The 22,089-nt window shown below is 29.1% G+C and overlaps 1 protein-coding gene across 1 annotated transcript in view; it reads left to right on the top strand.

Moving 5' to 3' along the window:
* MS3_00005728 (uncharacterized protein) overlaps positions 1 to 22,089 on the top strand; it is a 74,820-nt gene that overhangs the window by 28,760 nt on the left and 23,971 nt on the right. Inside the window, exon 2 of the mRNA XM_051213817.1 lies at positions 16,094 to 16,256. Within this exon, the coding sequence (XP_051073498.1) occupies positions 16,094 to 16,256 (163 nt within the window). The remainder of the gene's footprint in view (positions 1 to 16,093; positions 16,257 to 22,089) is intronic.

Raw genomic sequence — 22,089 nt, 5'->3', positions numbered from 1 at the left:
TTATTAAAGCTGAACGTAGCTTAGACATTTTTGTGGATAATTTCTTACCTCAATAGTTGAGGTCAAGAGTCCGTTGAAGCTAGACCACCATGGAAAACCTGGAAGTACTGGATGGCCGTTTTGTCCTATTGTGGGACTCCTCAACAATGAGCATCCATGACCCTGCCTCGCGGGATTCGAACCCAGGACTTATCAGTCTTATGATCTCAACTATTAAAATAACTACAATCTCCACAAAACCCCTTCTGATACTAATCAACATATGCTCACTAGTGACTGGCTTCAAGAGGTATAACCTGGAGTTCTAATGAGAAGCAGTGACCAGTGGAGTTTAACCGGGTCAGTTGTGAGATAGTAACTCACTGATGACAATGGTGGATGTGTCGCTCAATTTCTTGGATTAGTTGAAGTTAGATATTAACATCGTTGGGTGCCGGCTCAGTGGTCTGGAGGTTAAGCGTTCACGCACGAGACTGATTGGTCCTGGGTTTGAATTCCGCCGGCGGGGTCGTAGATGCGCCCTGCTGAGTAGTCCCACAATAGAACGAAATGGCCATCCAGTGCTTCCAGATTTTCCATAGTGGTCTAGCTTCAAATGACTCATGATCTCAAATAGTGAAATTACTACAATCTCCACAAAACCCTTTCTGATACTAATTTCGTATCTATTAGTTTTTGTGTGAATGAGTTCGGGATGATTTACTTATTCGCAGATACCTTGTATATAGTTAACATTCTTTTAGATATAACCCAGTCATTGAAGCTCTATCATGAAGCTTTTCTTTATCTTTATACTGATGAATATGATCATAAAATGGAACTGACTGTCAAAATATATTTTTCAATTTTGATCGGCCAGACATACTGAACACAGTAAGTTTCTTAAATTATAGACAATCAAAAGATTAAATAACATATTTTTCAACTATTTTTCTTTTCTCTAATATAAGATGATAGTTTTGTTTTATATACCTATAGACTTGTACAATACTAACAATGTTACCAAATACAATTGATAATATACACAATGAGGTTGAATATATTAAGATTGAATGTGTATGTAATTAATAGAAGTTAAAATTTAACAGTTATGATTTCGCTTTTAATTAACTATACATAATACGACATATTTATTTAAAAAGATATTGAAGTGAAAATTAAATGTTTACATGCCTTCAAAATAAAAAAATTCTACAATTTTTCCAATCAATGCGTGAACATATACCAAAATGGTTGCAGAATCAGATGAATTCCAATGGTGAAATAAGATCACAGGATAGACAGACATCATCATCCATTGCGAAACATTTGATTGAGACGGGTCATAAGGTTGATATCAAATCAGCATTTGTTGTGTTGTACAAAAGCCTTCAAGGACGTATACTAAGTTTTATTGAAGCCTTGGTTATACGAATATTGAAACCCCCTTTATGTGTTCAAAAACAATTTGTGCTTACACTTAACCTACCCTGGTAGTACTGGTTTACTATCCAGAGTGGTAATTACATTTGTTTTTGTGTACTTCAATATTTTTCCCTTGTTATGACTTACCCTTAACCTGTCTAGTTGACCTTTTAACTTTCATATATAAATGTTCTTAACAAGTATATGTGTGATCAGATTGTTCGAAATGTATTGCGCAAATATATCACATAATTCTGATAAACTACGTCTTCTCATTGCATTATCGAAATTTATCAAAGGGACTAATTGTTTTAAATCACTATATTGTTAATTTGAAACCATGACAATATGTTATACAGGAAGACAACATATTTGACCAGTTAAATATAATTAATTTTTGACTCGTAAAAAAATAGTGTATTGTAATCGAAGATTAAGGTTGTCAATCAATTTTAATTACAGTTTCTAAAATTTCACCGAACTTATTTTGTACTGTTGCTAATTACTGTAAGTTTCTTGAATTTAAATTTAAAGTAGTATGACACAATTTCAAGTCTGTTTAATGTCACTTTGATCATAGCAATTATTAGTCTTAAGGAAAGAAGTATGGATTTTAGTTTTGCCAAAAAAAATACAATCAATCAAAGTTTAGTGCATTCCCATAAATAGAAGTTGAATGAAAGTATTCTCATAGACTGTAAATTCCACACATATCTGATATGTTGAACGACAATTAAGCTTGAATGAACTATAAAGTTCACATCTCTCAGTTGAATTACAATCATGTTTACATGTTTGTGTATATTATTTTGTAACTCTACTAAAGGGAAAATTTTTTTAGCCAGTGGTATTATGTTTAATATTAGTTCGTTCGGAGATTTAAATAAATAATTTACTCTCGTAAGAGTAGTTGACCAAATCCTACTGACGTCTATTCATTTATTTTATTAATCCAAAACACGTTCAAAATTGGTTTGTGAATATAACTGACAACAATATTTAAGTGTAAAATTTTAGTAGTTCGTACGTAACTAACCGTTTTTATTATACAGTGACATTATTTCTTGTAACATCTTTAAATGGTAATGCGTTTTTCCAATTTTGCATCAAAACTACCATTATAAACATATTTTGTTGTTGAGTTTTATTATTCTAATATTTATGATTTCTTAACTTTATGGTTATTGTTGAAACTCTAATCGGTAAAACTCCCACCCACAAACACACAATATTCAACATTAAAACTAAGCATGAATTGTCTATTTAGACAACATAAATATATGCATGCTATTAAGCAATAAAGTTCATAAGAAAATTTTTCCATTCCTATACTTTTCCTAAGGATTTCAACTAGTCATTTAGAAATATTGTCGTTATATGTATAATATTATTAAACTGATAATCTATCAAAAAGCTGAAACATTTTCACGTTTTACAAAATTCATTTACAATTTTCCACTTAATATGTATCGTATATGATGATTGTATTGTGAAATTTCGTCACCGAAATTTGATCCTTAAAAAGTGAAAAAGTATCAAATGTCAATGTCTAGTGATGTTTTGCCGTTTTAAATATTTTAATTCGCACTTCTGCATTAGACTTAATTAATCTGAGTATATTACACAGTGCAATAGTGTTGACTATTTGACGTCTTGACACTTAAGGAAGTAGATGCTTTTTATCATTATTATTTAATAAATAAGATGAAAAAAGACACCTGAGTGATACTATAAATTATCGTTATAGCCATGATAACTTAAAACAGAGAAACGCTGAGACTTAACCAAAAAAGAAAGCTAAAATTGATGATTGGTGAGTGGTTTAATTCATCGTTCTAAAAACATGACAAAACGTAATCACCAAAACTACACTCATTCATATGCACATTCAATTAACAAATGATGATTAGTTATTAAAACGCATATATAACTGAAGCATTGGGAATACGGGAATAGGATCTTCACTGAATTAAGAAAAAATGTATGATGCATTTCGTGCTGAACAAAGTTTACACCAAATTAATCTAAAAGCAGTGTTATGTTGAATAATTACCACACTGCAGCACAATGTGTGTTCTAATGAGTAATTGTGAAAACAGTAGGTATATTGAACAAAAATACAATTTTTAGATAAACTGACTTTTGATTTGTCAGTTCATTATAAAAATTACATAATATACCGTATTATGGAAAAGGTGACTGACTCAGAGTTGTGAAAGTCTCAAAACATTGCATTTCGACTTAATGAGATATTATCAATAAAACATATTTGTTTTATTACGTAGTTCATTCATTTAAATTTGAGTTACATTGCACATTATGATAAGCATAGAATTAATATATATCAAATTGCATCATGATCAGTTATGTAAACTTTAAATGTAGAAGTAATATTACTGTATAAAGAAAAACCAAAATTCCTTAAACAAGTTGGTATTATTTATACGAATAGTCGTCAAGATGAGAACGAATAATTTGACAGTAATTGAGCGCCGAGTATAGAGAAGTTATTATATGTGAAAATTATATTTGATATATTCTCAGCGATTGAAATTTAACTAATTCCAAAGTTTCGTCCAGCTAACTTGTCTGGACTTCTTCAGGGTAATAATCAAAATGAACGTTAGAATTAGTTAAATTTCAGTAGCTGAGAATAGTTCAAATATAATTTTCACATATAAGTTGGTATTATTATTATATTAAATATAAACATGGTAAAAAAGTTTGTTTATAACCTGTTTTAATTGAATCTTTATGCTGGAGATGTTAAGACATGTTTCTAGTACTTTTTAAATTATCTTTTGGAATCACTCACATCAGAGTTTATAGACTTGCTATAGTAATTTAAAACCATTACAAGATTAGATAATGGTGTTTCTCTGTAATTGCTATCAACTTAATAGTATGTTTCTAATTGATTAAGAATGTGAGTACTTTCTATACTGTTTGTAACAATATTCCTTGTGCCTTTTGCACATTTAGTTTGATTATAATGTCTTGTTAATTAAACTAAACGATTTTTCATGTTTAAAAAGTTCCATCGATAATTTTAAGTATGGAGATTTATTGAAGAACAAAAATATTCAGTCCTTAAATAATCTATGAAACCAAAGAAAGTAACAAAATGTGATTATCAGAACAGACAATTCTATTGAATGAATTTCTTATATTTTGTTATCAGTATAAGGGTTGTGGATTGATGTTAGACCACCGTTGGAAACCTGGAACCACTGGACGGCCGTTTGGTCATATTGGGGGTCTCCTCAGCATTGCGCATCCACGATCCCGCTCGCGTGATTACAACCCAACGCCTTTAGTCTCGCGTTCGAACGCCTAGCCTACTGGAATATTGAGCCGGCATCCAATAATCTTAGTGTCTAACATCAACCAATCCACAAAATTGCGTGACCATCTTCCGTTGTACTGAGGTAGATACCTGTCTCTACCCAACACGGAAAAATAAAAACAACTTCTCAGTATGTTGGTGTTTTTAAAAAAATTGACCTTTTTTGTTCCAATCGAATCAATATTTAATTAATAAACGTACAACTATGAATATATAATTGATTGCCTACTTAAACATTCCCGAGCAATATATACATTATCACTAAAAATTGTCAAAATGCTAAATTGTAATTTTAAAATTGAATAGTATCTTATTTGTTCAAATTTATTTCCTCAATGAAATTTGTATTTATTCAATCATTCAATAGAACATAATCATTAGTTGTACCATGATAATACGAATTGATTTATTCCATTTATTTTCTCTATTTAATTAAAACTAAACTTTGTTCGGATTTTTATTTTGATAGAAGAGAATGAATTAATTTCGAAGTAAAGGTTTCAACTGAGATATGTGTAATGAACAATGATGAAGGGTAATAAAGAAGAAAAAAACTTCACAAACGCATTCGTTAGAAGTATTTCTTAAGTTAATTATTTATTGAAAAAGTTGAATTAAACTTATTTTAAAATGTGAATTCAAATCTACGAATCATACAAAAATAAGATATGGTGACAAACACCCACATAACTTATACAATAGACATAGTGTAATATGTACTACTTGTAAGGAAAGATTTATATAGTATGTATTAGAAATTCAATGTAGAATTCTTACGGACAGTAGGAAAAATGAAGAAAAGAAACTTACTTCCCTACTTTCGCCTGTTACTCCTAATGGAGCATAGGCCGCAGACCAGCATTCTCCATTCCACTCTGTCCTGGGCCTTATTTTCTAATTCCATACAATTCTTGTTCATTTCCATTTCCCGGCGTAATGTGTTCTTTGTTCTTCCTCTTTTCCTTTGGCCTTGAGGATTCCATGTGAGGGCTTGTCTTGTGACGCAATTGGGTGCTTCCTCAATGTGTGTTCCATCCCTTTCCAGAGCTTCTTCCTGATTTCTTCCTCCGCTGGGATCTGGTTTGTTCTCTCCTACAGTACGTTGTTGCTAGTAGTGTCCGGCCAACGGATCCGAAGTATTTTGTGTAGACAACTGTTACTAAACACCTGTATTTTCTGGATGATGGCTTTTGTAGTTCTCCAGGTTTCTGCCCCATACAGTAGAACTGTCTTAACATTTGTATGGGAAATGCTGACCTTGGTGTTGGTTGACAGTTGTTTTGAGTTCCAGATGTTCTTCACTTGTAGATATGCTGCTCTTGCTTTGCCGGTCCGCGCTTCCATATCTGCATCAGATCCACCCTGTTCATCAATGATGCTGCCCAGATAGAAAGTAAAAAGTAATCAAAATAACAGCAGGAATAAAAAGACGATAATTTGTAAAGGATAGTTTGAGAATGATGGGTAGTGCATTGTTTTCAGATTTCACAATTCTGCATAATACAGTAAATTGGTTTACTTCAACCAAATCTTCTTGTTCATTACAATAATTGGATTAGCTTTTCCAAAACCATATTGAGAATTTTTTAGACTGATTTATTGATCTCAGACCTAATAGCATCACATTTTCTGTAATTTTAAATGTAATCTAAAAACTCCTTTATGTAGATTGAATTTGATAAAAAATGTAGTCATTTATACCCCAGTATTTCTGTCTTATAAAATTCATAAGTATCATATTGATATATTATATGGATAGTCATATAAAAATGTTAAGAAGTTTTCCAGAGTGATATCTATTTTTCTCATTTTGCCAACTGGAAATGTTATTCAAAACTGTTACGAAAGGATCTATGCTTTCTGTTATATAAGGCTTTGAAGAATTCTTTGAATTATATGTGTTGTAAATAGACTTTTGTTATAATTTAATTCAGTTTTTTACTCTTCAGTTTCAATACGCTGAACTGTGTAAAAAGATTTGCAGATGTGTAGTATATATGCTAGGATTTGGAAGCTTAACGTCTTTCATAACGTTTAAAGTTTATTTATGAATAGCATCGGACTATAAAATACTAATTAAGGAACCAAATAGCTTTCATTTACATAGTTTAATGAACAGTAATGACATAGTCTACTGAAATATATCTTACTGTAGTGAACAAGAACAGGGGTGGGGACGACCGGATGTTTATAACAATGAATTACAGAGCATCTCAGTAAAATCTGAGAACCATATATTAAATCGTTAATTTGCAAAATATCCACCAATTGTCTCAAAATGCCTCAGACTTCATTGTTCTTACATTTCCATACAAATTGCATCCTATTCTCACTCTTGTTTTCTTGATCTTCCCTCATCTTCTGCTGCTAGACATCACATTCCTGACTCGCATAATATACTACTTATATCAATATAAGTAGAACACACCACATTACTATTCATCCTGAAACTTTTTTGTAATGGATGCACTTTATATATCTTAATCATCCGTTCTGGAAGTTTGTAATTTTCATACATGACTATAGTGTTTATCTGTGTTCAGGATACTGAATTCAATTTATCTTCGTCTATTGTTCATTTATATACAAAATTAATGATATTAATTGTTTTCATAGATTTAATATGTTTATAAATTTGACTAGTTAGTGTATCATACATTTTTTTGGATTTCATTTTCTACACAACATATGAGTGTGTGTGTGAGCTTATTCGGCGAAATTTCGAAAATAATGTTTGATTATATTAATTAAAGTAATTTATGGTTGGTTACAATTTATGGTTTTAATTTATTCTTAATTCTATGTATAAATTATACGAACATATATAATAAACTAGATCATTTATTTTAATGGTCGTTCATAAATAAACTGTTCGATATAACGCCTGAAATGGAAGAAAAAGTCACTTTTTGTCCCATTATTATTATATGTATGCATTCTAATACTTATTACAAAAGAATGTGAAATGAGAGCGTGAAGCAAACAAGGTCATAATTAACTATTCTATCATTTATATTTCTTTTTTAAGTTTGTTATTAGTTTCTTTTAATCAGATAAACACATTCATTGACTTAAAATTGGATAAAGGATAATACAAATGATGATAATCTATGGACTTAATCGACCTTAGTTAACTGATTGTGTTTTTGACTTTTCTTCTATGTTCTGCTTCATGATAATAAATGATATTATATATATATATATATATATATATATATATATATGCTGTTTAGTGGGGAAGATAATTAATTAGCAAAATATTATTTATGTAATAAAGTGCTTTTTATGAGCAAATGTATAAAAGAAACTATCATCTGTGATTTTCGTTTTTATTTGTTCAAAATTTGTCCCCAATTTTCCATGTATTCCTGAGATAAACAAAACGACTATCAAAGTATTAAGCTGGATAACATCAATCAGAATCACATAGCGCGCAACAATTTTCTCGAGATTTCATGTATACTTTATTATTTCTGACAACCGTCATCAAATTTAGATACAAGGTTTTTGCCGGGTTCTTATGGCAGTCAAATGTAAGTAAAACTCAGCTTGCGAGCCTGAAAATTCGTAATTCTGATGATTCTCATACTAGGACTAAATAGTCGTCTAGCGTTTACAATTTTTCCATGGTAGTCTAGCTTAGTTCGGTTTATGATTTTAATAACTGAAATAAGCTGTTTAAGATTTATTAGGACAGCCTAAAATTATTATGATTAAGGATTTTTCCGGCCAATCGTATTCTGTTTGTAATGAACATTAATTTATATGAACATTTGTTTTGCAATCCATGCTTAAATTTTCTTTCAATGAGAATGAAAAGTTTGCTTGATAATACTACACTGTCATCGATTGGGTTAGGGAACAGAAAGCTGACTAATTTTAGTGTAATTAAGAAACATGACTGACTGATAGGTCGCTGTCTCTTTTATCTCCATTTATTCAGTGCAACAAATAGTTACATGATTTAACAAATTACATGAAAATTGTTAGTCAGAATATGATCGAATGATGTAAACTTTACGTTCTAGTGAAAAGGTGAGTTGTATCAGATTGTAGTGACTGGTACTATATCAAGCACACATAAATTATTCTAGCTTTTGGACAGACCATATTGTTCATTCTTCTCATGCCACACTTTGACCTTATCACTTATTCGCTTCTTAACCCTGGATTTTTATATGATCGTACGTGTGTTAATTGCTTGCACTATTCTTAACGTGTCTATATCTAATTTTTGTCTGAACATAAGTATTAAGTCACGCTTGACTAAAAGTAGTTGACTTGTTCACCTTCTCCGCTGTGAGTCATTTCGTTTCGTCTCGCTTCGTTTCTCTGATTACTTTTCCGAATCAATGAGTTTTTGATATATACTTATTGAAAACTTATTCTTGTATTTGGTTTATTTTATTTTGTTATTCTCTAACGTAAATTTAGTCGATAAAAATATACGAGGGTCGGCAAAATGTGTATTTCAATAACAATTAGCATAAGATTTAACTGGAATCAGATTAAGGGGTACAAAAATTGTTTCTTTAGACTAAACATTTTAATCATTCTGCTGATTTTATGCTTCTGATAATCTCGCTTTTTTTGACTAGTAGAATGTATATCATTGTTGAATCTCGTACTAATGGGAGTATTGTACAAGGATTTCGAATTCTAAACAGATCGAGGAACTCATATATGCTTTAAATATTTCGTATATATATATTACGTATGCCTGAACACTGTTTACGACGACGCGCAATGCTGACTAGTGTTTGGGATGTTTGGAATAAAGTTAGGGGTGGCCAAACCAAAACATGCCATCAGTCCGTGAAGTCTGGTTCGAGCCATGTTGGTAGATGCACACTATCGTAACAAATGGTTGGAGACTGTAGGTAACATGGCTCAGAATCAATTACAATAGTGTAGGTGTATACACTCTCCCTCTTCCCTTAAACCGTGAGAATAAAATTGCTCTATTTCTTTCTTTCTATGAATTAATTCTTTATCCTTATACGCAATCTTTCTTTTTATATATTACTATCATTGAAGTGACTACTTCTATGAATTTGGTGTTCATCTTGTTGTGCTAATGAGGTATGGCAACTTGGACCGATGCATATTGGTGCCTAGTCCTACGTTGTTGCTGACTGATATATATATATATATATATATATATGCATGTATAAATAAGAAGCATAGACAAAAATTATAAATGAAATTCAGTCCAATTTTCATCATGTTTCGAATAATTTGTTAACGGATATTTCCAGTTGTATGAATTATCTTCTTTATGAAAAGAAAGAAAAAAGAAATCAAGAAAATTGTCAAGTGTTTATCACAAACATTTTTCTTTGCCTCATTTATTTTTGAATTTGATTTTTTTATTGTGTTTTCTTAAAATACTATTATGAGTGATGGTAAACTAATCAGCATTGATAATCCTAAATAACCGTCGATTTCTTGTATACAAATGACACATATATATTCGATTATATAAAAAGAAAAAAAAAGAAGTTATTTTCCATATTTGTTTTCTGATTATTTTCAAGTGTGTACATTAAAAAATAAAACAAATCAAAATTGATGTTAAACTATTCATTTAATTATATATTCACATAACAGAATATTCTTAACATGAAAATTGATTGGAATAGTAAATCTATGATCAAATTATAAATTATATAAACGGTGGAGAAGATTTATAGCTCAGGTGGATGATTTTGATGGAGTTTTGTTCTCTGAGTTGGAAACAACGAAACTCTATCAAAATTATGTAAACGTATTATGAGCCAGTAATTAAATGTAATGCTTTTTTTGTATGTGCTTATCATTAGTCATTATTAATTGAATTAGTTGTTATGGATGAACAATATGATTTGATTGTATACTTTAAAATCAAATATTTTAGAATAATGGAAATAGCTATTTTCTTTTCCTTCTTTTTTTGGAATTTTCAGTTGATGTTTTGAAAAAATGTAATAAATATGAATAGTTGTGTTTATAAGCAGTTTTTTTCCTCATTTTTCTTTACTAAAATTCTTTCAGTAACTTTGATCTTTTTTTTTAATGTGTCCTAATTTAGCATTAATTTTGGTTTTTAACTAAATGTATTCATGTCATAATTCATGCATCTATTGTATATGTATCCTCCTGTATTTAAAAAAAAATATTATCATAAATAAAGCACCTAACTTACTTCTAAGAAGTACCTGAAAGAGTAATAAAATTCACATTGTAGAAGAAAAAAATAAATATCCACCCGGTTATAAAATATAAGGAGTGACATAATTATCTATACAATAAAATCTTTAATTTGAAACACAACATCACACACACAAATAAAAAGTGTTAAAATAAGTTTTAATTATACGACACAAACAGTTACTTCCATTTACTTTTTACCAAATTTATGAAAACTTAAGTTTTTATTTACGTAAGTGTTAGCATTATGTATAAGTCTATTCTTTCTGTTGCCTTAAAGTTAATATTAACTATCATTTATTCAATAAGTTAGTTCATTTTAGCGAAAATATAATTTTTTCTTTTTTTTTCTCTCCTTAATTTGTCTACTTTTTTCCAGTTCTTTTTTAAATTTCAACACTGTAAAGTTATGTTTGCTTTATTCTCTATATTTAGTATGATATAAACTCCATCGAAAATTAATATAAAGATAATTAAGAAATCGCTAAACTTAATGAACAGTATGTGACATATGCATTATAATTTGATCATAACAATGTTTACAATAAAAGTCTGAATTGAAGTCACTTAACTTGCTTTTATCGTATATTTGTACTTAGTGATATTTGTTGTATACAACGAGAATTCAATATATGGTAAAACTAAAGTCGTGTCACAATTTTTGTTTTGTTATTCTCCTTTTTTTTCATTGTCATCATAATTTCTATTTTTAATGAAAAAAACCAAAATATATGTGCATTTGATTAGATTTTCGACTCATCTACTTTATTTTACTGTAACTAATACATATTTTATATGTATGAAACAGTTTGAATTGAAGATTTTGTGATTAGCCGGACTTAGTAACATAGTAGATAATGCGTTAGCGTCTTCATGTGAACATCAACACTGGGATGCAAAAACATCTAGTCGGCGAGTACTAATTAGGAGCAAACATACTTAAATTCTACTGTTAATCAGGCTAAATTCTCTTACGTCAATGTTTTTTAAAGACTAGTAAAATGAATGTTACTTTTTCAGATAGACTGATAGAGTTCGATACTTTGTTTATTAAAACAGGGTAAGACGTTTATTTATGAACAAAGTTTTTGACTGGATTTTAAATGGAGTTAAACAATAAAGTTTAGCATATGCATTTCGTTTAATTGCAATAATGTCAGAAAATAAACTATTACAAACAATAATCAATGTATTTATCTTTGGAATAAATGATATGATTTGTAGATAATATTATGTCATTGTAGAGAAAGGTATCTAAGCCGTAGCCAGTTCTTAGTATCAGCACATATATTAGAGACTGTTCACATTTGGTCTTACAAGAGCAATAGAAATGTCATCAGAGGTTCGATCCTTAAACATTCAGTAGGCTCTGACCATTTTACCGATTAACGTGTCAATTTTAACAGTGTTTATAGGACCTATTCGAATCTTTGCAGATTTCTTCATATTCAGCCGCATACAGTAGTAGAAACTCTTGCTATCCACAAGATGAAACCACAACTTAGTGTAAGAAAAAAAATCTATCATTTACTGATTCATAGCAAACAGGGTTTTGTTTCTTCACAAAACGATGTTAACATGAAACTTTAGAAGATTTGTAATTTTTTTAAATATATGTTTAATTTCGAAATGTTAGTTTGAGCAACGCTTCTCATTAATGTCGATAAATTTTCATAAGTAAATTCATCAGTGTTTAATTACAACACTATCTTTATTTTATTGTAACAGTACATGCATCTAATGATCCTTATTGCATTGTGTTAACTTCAAAATAATTTCCAAGTGTACTAGTGTTTAAATATCATAAAATCATATTCATTTAGTTTCAAATAGTATTTAGTCGAATGAAATCGATTGTATATTATTTTGATTTAAATAAAACTTTCGGCGGTTATCTATTCTATTTTTTAATCAAAAGAATATACCATTTGAATAAACTGAAATATTTATCAATGTTTATGAAAAGCATTTATTATTTTGTCTACAGTCAAGTAATCATTATTAATATTACTTATAATAATGACATTTAAGTTGGTCACTCTATCTAATATTGTATGCCCAGTAATCATTTTTTCGTAAGCTATTTTTTATAGTGACCATGGTATTTATCTATTTATCTTATTGTATTTCCACATTAGGATAAGCAATAATGATGGCAATTTTTTCTAAATAAACACATTAAAATAGTACTTATTTATAATGCTATTGAAGGAATTTCAGTTTTCCGATTGATTGGCTCTCAGTGACTAGTCTTAAAACATTCTACTTTCTATATTAGATCGGGCAGTAAATGTAGTTTTGAATTGGATAGTTTAGTTCTGTTTGTGTTAAAGATTAGTTTCTCATTTTGCGAATGCATCAATAAAATAACGCTTTTTATATCTAAATTGATGATTTATTGCAAATCAAATGAGTGGTTTAATTAAGTAAAGCTCATCAGTGGATAGTTCAAACATTTTAACATAAACTGAAGATTCATTCACCTTTATTTCTTTTTAAAAATGTTATTTAGTTAGTTTTCAATACTACATATTTTAAAATTATTCTTTGTAAACAAACCAACAATCTTTAAGGCAGTACCTTTAGAATTTTTACGCAAAATTCAAAATTTATGACGGATGGCTTGTATTTTGTTAGAAGCTGAGATAAAAGTCGCCTTTATTTAGTTTACTAGATGCCTTAAATTTCTAAACACATCTGTTGTGCAATTAAACGATTTCTAAATAATAGGAAACGCATACTACAGATGGAAATTGCATTTAAAACGCTAGATACACGTTAGAAGTAATTAATAAAATTTAGAGCATTATCAAGTATGTTTTGAAGGTCTCTCAAGGTTCTGCACTAATTATGATTCAACTGATATAAAAAATGTATTTAGAAAATAACATCTGTACAGATAACTGGATAGCGTAAGGTCAATGATCACTGGGTCATCGTTCGCCAGCCTTATTTAGACTGTATAACTGGTATCATTACTAATAATGTTTAAATAGTGTTATCCCGATTAACAAATTATCTCTGGTCTTACAAAAACTTGTAAAATGAAATGAACTAAAGTTATTTGGAAAAGATTTAATGTCATATATATGTTGATTTTAGCACCGATGAACCTTCTATGAACGTTAGCAATTTAGTCATTGAGAAAGTATGTATACAGTTGAATATTCTGAGGGCAAGACTATGATTAACAGTGAAACTAATCAGATTTAAGATAAAAGATCTTGGAGTTTAGAGAAAAAAATTGGTTCACTCCTTTGGCTAAATACATTTTTAGCATTATAACTGATGTCAATTTTTGATGAAAACATTAAATTTCATTCCTAATCCTAACGTTCCACTTGAAATCTTGATCTTAATTTCTCATACTATTTTATTACTCTCATTTTACCTTAGTATGTAGGTGGACATTTCCAAAGTCATATTAGATTTGCTCAAAGGTTTTCCATTATTTGTAATCTCATCAAAATAATTCATTTCCTGAAAGTAAGGTACTTGTATAATTATGTCATTCTTTAAATCTGAAATAAATAAGAATAATGATTGTTACTGTAAAATTTATAATTTGTCATTTTATTTGAAATATTTGTATTATTCTGAGTAAATGTCGAACATAATCATTTACATATTAAGATTGTAAAGATTTGTAAGTGAATGGTTATAGTGAAGTTTTATTTTGTAAAATAAATAAATCGAGTATGAAGCTTTCATTGTTTTCCTGAACAATATAATCAGAGCAAACTTTGAATAATTCACTTCTGTCTAAACATTCTTGCATGATTAAATTGTTCAACTGACAGGACAAAATATTCATCAAGGTTAAAATCCATAATTTTCAACTAATATAGAATGAATAATTTTTTAATAATTCTTCTTATTCTATGTTTGATGTGTGAATTTTCCAACACAAAAAAGCATTGAAGTAATGTTTTTGAAGAAGAAGAAGAAGAAGAAAGCATCATTAGATCGCTCTTAGACTATTCTTAATGGATTTTGTTAACACTTTCAAGTTGTTTGAACTTATTTAATTATCTATAGATAAATGTAACAAAATGTTTGCCTGGATTTCATCCACTCAACATATCTCATATAAACAATAATTCTAATTACAAATTAATAATATTTGAACAGATTGGTTGTTTTACTTTCCAACTTTAAGAAAAATATGGATTATTATACCGCTAACTGTATTTATTTTCTGAAAGCAAAAACAAAATATATTAAAACAAAGAAATGACAAGTTTATTAATTAATGTTTTCTAATAAAACGTCATATAAATCGTAGTTGATATTATAGTATAATAAATCAAATCATATTATTCATAAAAATATTATGTTTTAGTATGAATACTGATTTATTTGCTAAAACAAAATTGGAAATTGTAGTTAAAGTTGACCATAATAATAATAATAATAATAATAAAAAATCTCGTCATCGTTAGTGGTACCAACGAACTAGATGATATGTTTACTTATTTAAACAAGTCTCTTTAAATTAAATATGTTGATATATATATATATATATATATATATATATATATATATATTGAAATAATATGCTTCAACTAGCTTATCGACAATGTTACCTAACGACCATTCATGAATTTTGGTCAGTCTGAGAATCAACTCAATGGAATCTCATCAATAACTAATTACACCATATATTTTCATAATAAAGATTTTACTCAGATATTAATCAAAGCGTTAATTAATAACCGGAGATGATGAAACCGATTTACTGAGTAGTATTTTGATAATTAAAGCATTCGTTATGTCATTATCGAGTTATTATTCCAGGAGTCAATATGTTTGATTCGTTTGTCATTGATCTACAATGTATAAAGTACAGTATTAAATCTGTTGCTTGGCTATATGTCTGTTTACTGATTAACTCTTTTTCTGTAATCAGTAAGAATGATAGGATCAGCATAATTTTATTCCTTTTTCAATAATGATGATTTATTTCTTATCGTGTTGTATACATATTTATTTGGAAAGTTATTTTAGGGCGGATTTTCATATTAAGAAATTACATATTCACAAACCTTACTGAAATTCGAAATAAAACTCTTTCAAATAAATAAAATAATTATCTAATGTAAAAATGAAATTGGAACTTATTTAAGCTTAGTGATATTATTTTCATTCTTACAGATATGGAGATATTGTACCAACTACAATTATTGGAAAAATAGTTGGCGGTATTTGTTCACTTTCTGGTGTACTTGTTATCGCCTTACCAGTCCCTGTGATTGTTTCACATTTTGCCAGGATATATCAACAAAATCAACGAACTGATAAACGAGAAGCTCAAAAAGTAAGCTGATAAACAATGATTTTTAAGGGAAGCAAATTAAATTAATAACCTCCAATCTGTTTCATACACATCACATAATCTAAGTAGATAATATCTTTATGAATTCAAAAAATAAATCTGATGAGATGTTTGATTTCATTAACATTCGAAAACTGACTCACAGATTTAAATTTAAATGCGTAAAAATTACCCGAAGAAAATGGATCGTCTGCAGAACATGGTTGTAAATTTACTTTGTAGTATTCATTTAACAGCAGTAAGATATACAAAGCTGATTACTACAACCACAAAAACGTCTCGTCATTTTAATTATGACTATATTATCATAATTCGACTGCAAATAATCTAGTACACATTACTAATCTTTTTTATTACGATCTACACCTCATTAACTTTAGGTACTGTATTGCTTTAGATATTTTGTGACTGATAGTGTTGTCAGAGTGCACGTTCCACTCTATTTAGGACTCATCAGCTGGATATAGAAGAACTCCAGTTTTGTTGATGTTTACATCAAGATTATATCTGTGATATATACTACTTATTTTGACATATATAAGTAGTATGTAGCGTCAATCGGAAGTGGAGTGCATACCAGCAGAAGGTTGAGAAGATTAAAATGAAGAGAAAAGAAAACTAAAAGCATCTAAAATGGTAACAGGAATCAAAGAGCGATGAAATGTAAAAACAGACAACTGATTGAAGGTGTGCAAATAAGGTTTATAATGGACAGTTTCCATATTTTAAGAAGATACTCTGTAATTTTGTAACAAACAATAAATTAGTTATCCGTACCAAGTTATCTTTCACTACATATCAAGTACTTTTTACTTCAGATACCATCACGTTGTCCACCAAGCTAATGAGTTTGAATAGTTACAATAGTATTCACTTGGTATGATGTCTACATTATCATAATTAAACAATTAAATTGTTTTGTTGTTGGTATTTAAATTTGATTATTAATCATCATTTGGTTGTCGTGAAGCCATTTACATACGATGTATAAACCTCAACAAAAACTGATTAAAATTCATTACTGAATATCAACTATGGAATAATTCAAATGTTTGTTAATGATGATTAGAATTAATTTCCAATGTGGTTTTCTTTTCTCTAATTCACAATCTTCATTTCTTATTAAATAATTTATATCCCCCAAAAACTGATAAATAATAATTAGGGATAATATTTAAAAAAAGTAACAGTATTATTAAAGTATTTTATAAGTTTCTTAATGAAATATTCCTATAAAAATAAAAGTCAGTTAAGTTAATTAACTACGAATGAAAATTTGTCGAATGAATACGTATATAGATATATTGAGAGGAATGTATAATTTTACACAATCTGTTCTCTTTTTTCTTATGATAATTATTCTTTATCAAGCAAATACAGTACAGTATAAGGAAAGTTAAATATCAATAATTGACACTGATTATTTGATTCATAGATGATTTATACATCATATTAAACAATGAAAGATCATATTGTTCATATCTTGATGATATAAAACTTAGTTGTGTTTTGTTTCTTGTATAAAACATTATTATATAATCTGTAAAATCTAGTCTTTCCATTGATTTGGAAGCATATTACTCATGTGTTTGCTTATATGCTCAAATAGATTGTGTTGGAGAATATGACTTATGTTTAACGATTGGAATGTTCGATTTTGAAAGAATCATTCGGTGATTCCTAGTTTTTTAATGGTTGTTCAACTATAGTCAGTTATACGATGTACACTATGAGGATTAATAAGTTAAATAAATGCATCTATAAGAAGATAAACGTAAAAATATCATGTTTCTTGTCTTTACTATGATGAATTTTTCAAGATACAGACTAAATTCAAACAAAAATGATTTACTGTTATCAATGTTATTATCATCTGTCTATCTTTGATAAATTATAAATTTGTTGTATGATATAAGTTTCTTATGATTTGAGTTGAGAATTATTCGGTATAGAATTTTATTATTGATCAGTGCAGTTTTTAATTAAATATTCATCGTCTTTAATTTGTCCATTTAGATCATTTAAAAGTTTCATTATCATCTATATTAATTAATGTATATGATGTTAGATTAATTGATTGATAGTTTCCAGTATCCATTATCTTGTTATGTCAATACAATGACAATTAAATATAGACAATTTATTGTTACGAATAAAATTAAAGTGTTTCCTCTTTAGTAGCATAATTATACTTTATTATTTTATCATTCTAATAGTTTAAATGAACTTCTATATCAATTTGTCTTTAAAAAACATTTTAATTACTACTAAATTGGATTTTATGTTTAGGAAATTCATACAAGATCGTGGATGCTCACTGCTGAGCAATCCCACAATAGGATGAAACGGCCGTCTAGTGCTTCCAGGTTTTCAATAGTGGTCTAACATCAATCGGTTGATGATCTCAATCAATAACTTATTAATCTCCACAACAACCCTATACTGGAATCAAATACTTTACACAGAGAGCATTATCGTAGATAAGAGAGTACTATTTGATAACCAGCCTCAAACAACTGCAGTATTTTTGTGTAGTCTGTTACCCGATCAGAAAGCAAATTTAATAGTTGATGACATCACGAAAGACAAACGAATTTTACATTACCAATTTTTTTGGTTAAATTCTGCAGTTTTTTTCCCATGTAAATTGAAAAAAATAATGACATGAAAATTATTGCATATGGATTTAGGTTATTCGTTTTTGAGAGGCCTTACAATGATACAAACAGTTTTTCAGGAGTCTCTTAATTGTTTATGAATTTGGAATTAGGAACTTTTGTCTGTGGTTTATGCTCAGATTTATCACCAAAGTTTCAGATTTAGGGTTTAGGAAAGATTGTAGGACATATGGCTAATATTAAGTAATACAGTGGATTTGTGTATTATGTATAATATAAGCAGGAAGAATTAAGCATCTCTTACACTCAACACTGTCATTTATACTCTGTAGTGTAAAAAAATAATTTTTGTTTATCATCACATACATTTTGAACATCTTAAGAAAGTATTTCTATTACTCCTATTACGTGATATAATTAAAAATGCATTCATTTGCGAAATTTGTACAAAAGCTAAAGTTAGTTTCTTGGCCGCATATGTCTAGTTCGTCCCATATGTTTTCGATCAGTCATCTACTGAAATTCAATTTACCTCTTGCATTATATTTGCTCAGCAAAAACTGAAATCACAATTATTGTTATTACTAAGTTATTTTAATCTTCATGTTTTTGTAGTTATGTTAATTTCAACGTCACATCTAGGATTTAAGTAATCAAACTGTTACATAATGAAGGCTTGATAAATTGTTCGTTACATAATTTGACCACTGATATATTCGAATATATATATATATATATATATATATATATATATATATATATAAGATTCTGTTCAAAGCATTGTCTATAGTGTTACACGTCCACTGAAAGATAATAACAATTATCTGTTTACATCCAGGCCGAAACAAAAATTATTTAATCAATATTTATCACTCATATAAAGTTGTGATTTACATTCTTTCCTACTGTAGCATACTTAAGTAGTGAAATAAAAGATTGTACTTAAAAATATGAGAAAAAACTCAACACTTTTTGTACAGTTTTGTGGAAAAAAACTCAATGAGAGTTGAATCCACTTCAGTATAAACAGTAATCACTACTGGACTATAAGCATATACTTTAATGAAGTAACACTTAGATCCATTACAGTCATGGAGATTATTTATATAGGTTTCCTATATTGGTGTGATGTAATTTGCTGTGATTATTTAATTTAGCTCATTTTGTAAAAATTCAATTAGGTTATCTTTTGATGTATAAATAAAGAAAAAAATTTAACAATATAGGTTGAGGTTAGAATTTAATAATTTGTTGTGTGAGAAGGATTCAATTTATCGAATTTCATTTGATGACATTACTTACTTACTTACTTATGCCTGTTACCCCTCGTGGAAGAGCATAGGTCGTCTACCAGCATTCTTCACCTAACTCTATCCTGGACAATCCTTTCCAGCTGTTTCCAGTTACCATTGATCCTTTTATGTCTCTTTCCAAGTTCCCATGTAGTGTGTTCTGTGGTCATCCTTTTTTCCATTTCACTTCAGGATTCTAAGTTAGGGTTTGTCTTGTGAGTCTGATGATGATGTATGTCCTATCCACTTCCAACGTATTTTTCTAATTTCCTCTTCAACAGTAAGTTGGCATGTTCTCTCCCACAATACGCTGTTGCTGATAGTATAGGGTCAACGGTCGTTGAGTATTTTGCGTAAACAACTGTTTATAAATACGCGTACCTTTTTGATGATGGCATTTGATTATACAATCACCATGATTCCTCCTGAATACTTGCTATTTTATGCCCTTTTTATTTATCGTTATTTTTGAGTCATATATATATATATATATATATATATCATTTGGTTGATTTTGTTGACTAATCTATATTTCAAACATATTTATTTATTTATTTATGTTACATATAATTTGTCTTTATAAAGAACAGTTAAACTACGTCAACTAATATAATTATCAGAATGAATGTTTTTGGAAATTGTAGTAATTTTAATGGTTGGTGGTCTTGCTTAAATTTACCCATGAATACAACTAATAAAACTACTAGAATCTTTACATGCCTCCCATTCTGTTAATTATAATTATGTGCTCACTAGTGACTGGCTTCAAGGTGGATTTCCTGGAGTTCAAGTGAGAAGCCATAACCACTGGATTCCAATCCGTGTCAGGTAGAGAAAGGTATCTAGCTCAGACAATAGATGAAGGAATGCGCAATATCATAGATCGATTGGAGTTAGACATTAACAGCGTTGGATGCAGGCTCAGCGGTCTAGAGGTTAAAAGTTCGCGCGCGGCACAATAGGTTATGAGCTCGAGTCCCACGTGCAGAATCGTGGATGCACACTGCCAAGTAGTCTCATATTGGTACGAAACGGCCGTCTAGTGCCTCTAGGTTTCTAATGATGGTCTAGTTTAGATCGACTTATGAATTCAACTATTAAAATGTTGTGATTGCCAAATAAATTTCTCATACTCAGATATGAATGATTGACTTTTGACGTAACTTCAACAGTAATCTATACTTCATAAGTAATAACACTAGCTAGTTGTTTTACCCTATGCACCTTATCTACAATTAGATATTGAACTGGTCACACATTGTGACCCAACTGAATATAATTGATTTTATTTGACAGTCAATAAATCAACATTATATAATAACATTATATCATAATAAGAAAAGCCACTCATTACGAAGTAACAGTTTCAGTCTACCGATGACCATTAATAAAACATTAATCATATACTATGAGGGTAGTGGTAATAAGTTTTCAATATTATGCTGATCAAAACACTATATGAATCAATCAATATTGTTATACGTTTGAATATGTATTCTGAAAAACGAAAATAGTATTTCTGTGTAACCTAAAAAAACAGTCTTATCTGATGGATCGAAAAGGTCATATGTCACACTTTCTAGATTTAGTTTGAAGTACATTTTAATGTTAGCATAGGTGTATGAAAGAAAAACAAATAGATTTTATTAGTCAACTGTCAATTCTGACATCTTTGGCTAATCTTGTCAATGTAACAAATGTGACTAATGATTTACTGTTTGCTGCCACTAATAACTAGCAATTGTTTCGTGTTATGTACACTGTCAATATTATTTTCATTTGTCTTGTATGAATATGTATGGGTAGATGTATCATGAATGCATCAGAATCACATACAGATATATATATACTTTTCTCACCAACTTTGTCGTTACGGTGATCAGTTTCTACTATTTGGAGAATAGG

The sequence above is a fragment of the Schistosoma haematobium genome, chromosome 1 (genome assembly GCF_000699445.3).
Source record: "Schistosoma haematobium chromosome 1, whole genome shotgun sequence".
NCBI lineage: Eukaryota > Metazoa > Platyhelminthes > Trematoda > Strigeidida > Schistosomatidae > Schistosoma > Schistosoma haematobium.
The sequence above is the reverse complement of the archived record's forward strand: the minus strand, read 5'-3'. Positions and strand labels throughout refer to the sequence as shown.